This window comes from Lagopus muta, chromosome 1, assembly GCF_023343835.1.
Source record: "Lagopus muta isolate bLagMut1 chromosome 1, bLagMut1 primary, whole genome shotgun sequence".
NCBI lineage: Eukaryota > Metazoa > Chordata > Aves > Galliformes > Phasianidae > Lagopus > Lagopus muta.
Window position 1 is genome coordinate 136,132,702 of NC_064433.1, and position 6,654 is coordinate 136,139,355.

The 6,654-nt window shown below is 42.9% G+C and overlaps 1 protein-coding gene across 1 annotated transcript in view; it reads left to right on the top strand.

Moving 5' to 3' along the window:
* Positions 1-6,266, top strand: part of GAS6 (growth arrest specific 6) — a 37,596-nt gene extending 31,330 nt beyond the window's left edge. Inside the window, exons 12-15 of the mRNA XM_048960244.1 lie at positions 1,360-1,528; positions 2,849-3,021; positions 3,442-3,670; positions 5,687-6,266. Of these exons, the coding sequence (XP_048816201.1) occupies positions 1,360-1,528; positions 2,849-3,021; positions 3,442-3,670; positions 5,687-5,838 (723 nt within the window). The 3' untranslated portion in view covers positions 5,839-6,266. The remainder of the gene's footprint in view (positions 1-1,359; positions 1,529-2,848; positions 3,022-3,441; positions 3,671-5,686) is intronic.
* Positions 6,267-6,654: the final 388 nt, after the last annotated feature.

The following is a 6,654-nucleotide window of genomic DNA, read 5'->3' on the forward strand; positions in this document are numbered from 1 at the left end:
CTGAAACAGGCAGCATTATTACCTTCTGGATACAGATTTTTCTCCACTGAGTATAGAGAGAGCCGAAGCCAGGAGCAAAGCTGAAACTCTTGGTGAGATTGAGCGAGATGTATTCCACTCCAGGCCTACAGAATTAGGATACCACAGGACCTGAGCACATGGCAAAGCCCTGAGAACTAGCAGTGACTGTACTGTCTTGGAGATAGTGAGTGGCCCTGGCATGCCAGGAGACAGCACTGGGCAAGGATAACATTGTGCCCTGTGGCTTTTTGTATTGTGACCAAAGTTTGAGCTTCATGGGTATTGTATCACAGCTGTGTTGCTCCTGACTTTTACTCTTTTGGTGCTGTAGGACCCAAAGGAAAACAGGAGTCTGTTTTTTCTTTCTAATTCAAGTAGGTAGAGCATACAAACGAAAGTTAGGGCACTCTGTGGATGAGATTGGATGATGCTGCATGTCTGAAATGGCTGCTGCTCGGGATGTCTTGTATGTCCACCACACACAGAGCTGGCACCTTGAAACTCAATTTGGCATCTCGTTGTTTTTAAACGAGGTGACAAGCTTGTGGTTCGGGGACAGGCAGCGCAGCAGCTGAGGCAGGCTTCTGTTCCTCTCATGAAGTCATTCAGGGCCAGTGTTTCTCTGAAGCACTAAGCCAGGGGTGTGGTCTGGATATATGGTTAAGAGCCAAAAACTCCTGAGGTTTTTATCCTGGCTCAGACACTTAATTCTCTCTGCTTCAGTTAACTGGGGAGAATGCTGCTGGTTGAGGCGCTTTGCAGGGAGCCTTCTCTTTACACATTACCTTGCGTTTTAATGCTGGAGTTGGATCCAGGATAACAGCACGAGAAGGTGGAAGGAACAAGGTGTGCAGAATAGCATGCACAGCCACCCCTTTCTTAAGCCAGAACACAGCTTCTACCGTGACCAAGCCCAACATGATGTGTCTCATGAAGGCTGTTTTGCAATGACACAAAGGATTTATTTACCCTTCCATTTGGCCTCCAGTGCTCACAATGCAGAACTATGGCAGTCACAAAGCCCTAGCTATAAAGCTTTAGAATTAATTGCAGTAATGCAATTGCAGCATGTAGAAGCAACAGAATCATTACAACCAAATGAGTGGTTGCCCTAGCCAGTGCCCTTCAGTCCTGAAGAAACAAGCTGAGCCCAGAGCAGTTTCATGGGGAATACTAACCATTCAGGCTGCAGTATCGGGGTTGCCACCTGTTGATTTCCATGTTTTTGGCATATCAAAGTAATTTATCCTATTCGATATCATAATATCCTCTGCACCTTAAATAGCCATTCTTCACTCAACAGTAGTTTAAGGTGTGAGATAGTGATTTTCTTCCTAGATAAACCCTCGGCTGGATGGCTGCTTGCGGGCATGGAACTGGCTGAATGGGGAGGACAGCACTATCCAAGAGACCATAAAGATGAATGAAAGGATGCAGTGCTTTGCTGTAGCAGGACGAGGGTCTTTCTATCCTGGCCGAGGTTTTGCTATATTTAATCTTACTTACAGTAAGTACTTCTGTTGGTTTTTTTTCTGACTGTTCTCCTGCCGTTAAACGTATGTGGTTAATAAACAGTTATAATTCCGTAGGTATGCCTAGCTCAGTGTTGACTGATGCAGAAGAGACTGCTAGCTGAGGATGGTGAGGAAGTGGCTAAACTTGTGATTCACAGCAAAGGAAGGCTTATTTATCGTGGCTAGCTAGTAAGGACATGGCCAGCATGAGTTTGGTTCTCTGTGTGTGGCTCCAACAGTGCATTTCACACCTCAGCTGACTCCAGCTCAGCTGCAACACTGGAAGCTTCATAATCCCTCTGTCAGCAGTGAAGCTGCCTCCAGCCTTGTCCATTCTCCTGAACAAGGAGAACTCCAAGTTGTAGTGTCAGCTGTCTGTCATAGAATCATAGAATCCTTAGTGTAGGAAGGGACCTCTGAAGGCCGTCTAGTCCAATTCCACTGCACTGAACAGGGACACCACAGCTAGATCAAGTTGCCCAGGGCCTTACCCAGCCTGGCCTGTTTACCAGTCTGTTTACCATACAGATTCAAAAGCTGCAAATTATGGACAAAGTGCAGATGAGAGCGTTTCACACAGATGAGTCTTCAGCACCTTCATTTTTATATCCTTTCACCTACAGGCAGTAATCCTCCTCTTTTGTTGGGGAGATTATTTACTTTTATACTTAGAGTATTGCAAAATATGATGATCCAGCGTAGCTAATACATGTGGGAAGGCTGCAGAGACAGTGGTCCTCATAGCCAGCATCAGTTTTTGAATTACAGGGGCACTGGGTCAATAAGGAAGATGCCAGCAATTTTAATTCCATATTCAGCAGTTGAGACACAACATCACACAGTTCTGACAGGGTGATGATCAGGAGGTGATTAGTTGCTGATCAGTGTAGTGTGCTTTTTCAGTTTAATATAGGCTTTTATAGAAGCGTATGTCAGATTTGGACTTAGATGCCTTAGTGACTTTTTGACAGTCAAGAACAATGCCAGAACTGGGTGCCATGCCTTGCAGCAGTTCTCTGAATGTCATGGCTTGACAGCCATGGGAATTTAAATCTCCCTTTGTGATAAAAAACTGAACTTTGTCTTTTGACATTCTGAAGAGCAGTATTTCTGCAGGGATTGCAGAAAGTAAAAAGAGGAAACCGATGCCACTTTCTTCTCTGATTACATTTCAGGTGCTTTGGCATTTTTTCCTTAAAGAAATGTAGCAGTCCATGTGCTCATCCATCGGTCCTTTTCTACTGACAGAAACTGCGCATTCTACCATTTCACCTGTTATTCTTATGTCTGTCTTTTTTGTTTTCTTTTTGTAGTGCAACCTTCCTCAGGGAATGAAAACAAAACAAGTTGGAAAATAGAAGTAAATGCTGTAATTCAGCCAGCAACAGATACTGGTGTGATGCTTGCTCTGGTTACAGAAGGAGCATCTGTCCCTCTATCATTGTCTTTGATCGACTATCACTCCACAAAGAAACTGAAGCAACAGGTACAGACTGAGCATTTTTCTACAGAAGACTCCTTGCTATTTTGGGGGACCTGGTAGTCATTTTCACAAAACAGCTGTCAAGTTATGCCTGCTTATTTGCACTTGCCAGTTCAGTACATGGTCTGGGGCTGGAGTGCTGAAGTCCTGCCTGTTAAGGATCTGTGTTGGACAGTTCTCATAAACTCTTTGCAAATGTAGTCTAAGTAAAAGATGGAACTGGTCACTTGAATGCCAGCATATTTTGTTAAAATTTTCTGGCATAAAAGCTGTTCAACATCATAAGTGAAGGATTTCCATTCTCTGGAGCTCAGCAATAATCACAAAGCAGACGAGTTTAGGTGACACTCCAGACATTGTGTAAGTGTGGGTACGTATAATTCAGCTCACTTCCTCTTTACTCTTCTTTCCCTTACTGTCTAGTTTGTCATCTTGGCTGTGGAGGACACAGTTGTGTCCAGACTGGCACTAAATCTCTGCGATAAGAAGGAACACTCTGTGGACATCCTACTTAAGAAAGACCAGTTATCCCTGAGGGTGGATGGGATGGAAGGAGAGAGTGAATTAAGCACCTCTGAGTTAGAGGACAGCCTGTCCATCTTGGAGAGCTCTTTGCAGTCAGCGGTGAAGACGTACGTGGGAGGATTGCCAGGTGAGAAGCCAGTTTCCTAGTAGGGCATTCAGACTCTCACCTCACCTTGAAGAGATGGCATTCAGGAAAACTGTCTCAGCTCATTGAAACAGGAACCTCATTCTATGTTTCTGCTTGTGCAGGCTTTTTCTGCAACACAGGCATCTGATCTCCAGAAATGTGAGAGTGTTCTTGACCATTTCTTTTTTTCCTGAGTAATTGTGTCCTTTGAAGACAGTGGGAGACAAAAATAGGAAGAGAAGGTCTTACTGGTCAGCAATAGGGATGGTTTTTCTGAATGTTAATGAGGTGAGAATGTATGAGCTTTGTGCTCTTACCTAAGTTCTCCTTTTGGGGAGATCTCAGTTCTCATCTGTACTCCACAGCAGACTTTGATAGGAAGTGTCAGAATTGGCCGAAGGTTGCCATGAGGACATAGCATTCATGCCATAGCACACAGCACCTGGCCTCCCAGCTTCTCAAAGATATGTGTCAGAGTTTTCTGCTGTTTTATCTCTAAAATCTAATCTCATGGTCTGACTCCCAGGTCTGTATGGGCTCCTGGTATAGAAATTCTCTGATAAAATGACTCATTCCAGCAGTCATGAGTGGCCTCAAATTGTCTGACTGAAGCTTGGGAAACATGGTGATTCCCTCTGGTTGACGTCCTCTTCAGGCTGAGCACAGCAGTCCACAATTTGCATATCTCCTCCCAGCAGAGGGTACTTAGGGCACAACCAAGGGGCTATGACATTTTTCTGGCTTTTCAGCAACTTAGCTTCTTATCACGGGTCAGTTTGCAATTCTGCTCTAAAACTGAAAGATCAAACTTTCACCTGAGTCATGAAGTCAGGGGGTTGCCTCTTTTGGCTGGGCTCGCTTATCAATGCTGAGTCCCCAGATACAGCTTTCTCCAGAGCACCAGGGTGCATTGTGAGCCAGCCATTGTACAAGCAAGAGATGCAACCTGCTTGCTTCAGGTTGCCCTTAAATATATAAACTCAGTCCTGTTCTGTAGCTGCTCCAAGTTCTTTGTTGTTAGCTCAGAGTAACTGGGTGAAGCACGGATTTCATTACCTAGAGCTAAGTGGTATCTGTCATAGCTATGGCTCTTGGACCCATTTGGCTTCTGTGGATGTAGATGCTTTCCCCTTTTGCTCAGTTCTCCTGAGAAGCAGGAATTCCTGCCTCTGGTCTGCTTTTGTCATTGAGTGGAACCCAGCACTTGCACTGAGAAACCTTGTCACTTTGCCAAATGAATAAACATTTCAGCACCATGGTTGGATTCATCATTCTGGGTTAAATAACTGTATCAAATGGTCAGACCTAAATGAATTTGGCTTTACATTGTTTTTTTCCTGATTCATTACCCAGTGGATAAAAAAAAGCAAAATGCAGTAGTCATGCTTAATCTCTTCGGTCTGTTCGCAATGAAGAATCCTGGGTCAAGATATGCATGACATTCCATACTAAGTACAGGTAACACTGTAGATGCAAAATAAATAGTTAAAGAGGGAACGTATAAGTATTTACTCTCTCTTCTGTGCCATTTTCAATTCTAATAAGTTCTAAATGATGTGAGTTATATGATGCATAGGTGTTTGTCCAGGCAATTGTGTATACCGACCAGGTGAATGGGCATTTAAAGACCTTTTGTTCTTTACAGGACCACATTTCAAACAGATCCATTTCTAATTATAACAGAAAATTTGACCAGATTTGCAACTGTAACACAAAGAAAATCTTCGTAATAATTCCAGATTGTATCTTACAAATCCATTTCAAAGGATGTCCTTTAGCTCTGCCACACAGGACAGCAATCTCAATGATTCCTTTGCTGAGTGTTGAAGACATTAAGCGCATGCTGACAGATTCTTCAGGCTCAAAATTTAGTTTAAATCTACGTGGGGTACAATAAGACAGGCACCCACTTCTGTGTATGAGTACAGTTCTCTAGAAGGCGATCACGTAGCGTAGGTACAATGGGTGTTTTTGTAGAAGATGCCCTCAGAGATGCTTGTTTTTCCTTTGGCACAGATGTTAACGTCACCTCCACTCCAGTCACAGCATCCTACCATGGCTGCATGACGGTGAAGCTGAGGAGCAAGGCGCTGGACTTGGATGAGGCTCTGTACAAGCACAGCGACATCACATCCCACTCTTGCCCTCCAGTTGAGGCAGGTCCATAGGTACCACTGCAATGCGAAAGTTTTGTACTCAGAAACTTTCAATGCTTTTTTTTTTTAAGATATAAATTATTCAGACCTACCGCACTGCGTGTATAGTTTCTCTTTAAACACTGAAGTTATGTAGGAGCTACTGATCCTTATGTCAGATTGATTATTGAAATACTCCTTTGCTTTGAGGTCTAAAGGTTGTAATATATTTGTAAATAGTTCGGAAGAATAATATTAAGTAAGGCAAAAGTACAGAATATGCTTAAAGTGAATGTTATGTTTAGACTATAAGAGACAGTTTTATCTGAAATTCGGAAAACCTGGTAATATATGAGTGTGGACTGGAAGAAAAATAATAATTCTGTATTATTTTTATTACCAACACTGCTTTCTGATTTGCAAAATATGAGAGAATAAAATATTTACATACAAGTTCTTAATTTACTTGTACTCCAGTTATTCTGTACTCTGCTCTTTGGCAGTGGTATCTCAGGCTATGCCTGATGTGAAGATGAAACTAGTGAGTGTTTCTGTTTCATTTTGGGTTTGTTTGTAGATCAGGGATTATGTGCTTATGTCAGTATTCCATGGGCTGTAGAGCAAATGGTTGCTGCTATTGTTATTGCTGCAGCTCTGGTACTGCAGATCGAAGACTCAGTTGTGACCTTTAGAAAAATTCTGGTCAGCAGAGAATGGGAAACAAAACTGGGTCAGCAGGAAACAGAAGGAAAGGTTCCATAAGCTGAAAGCCATATGGCTTTTCTGTCAGTAACCACTGAAGCTAATGATGAGGTGTCAAGAACTGGGAATATTATGTGGTGATGACAT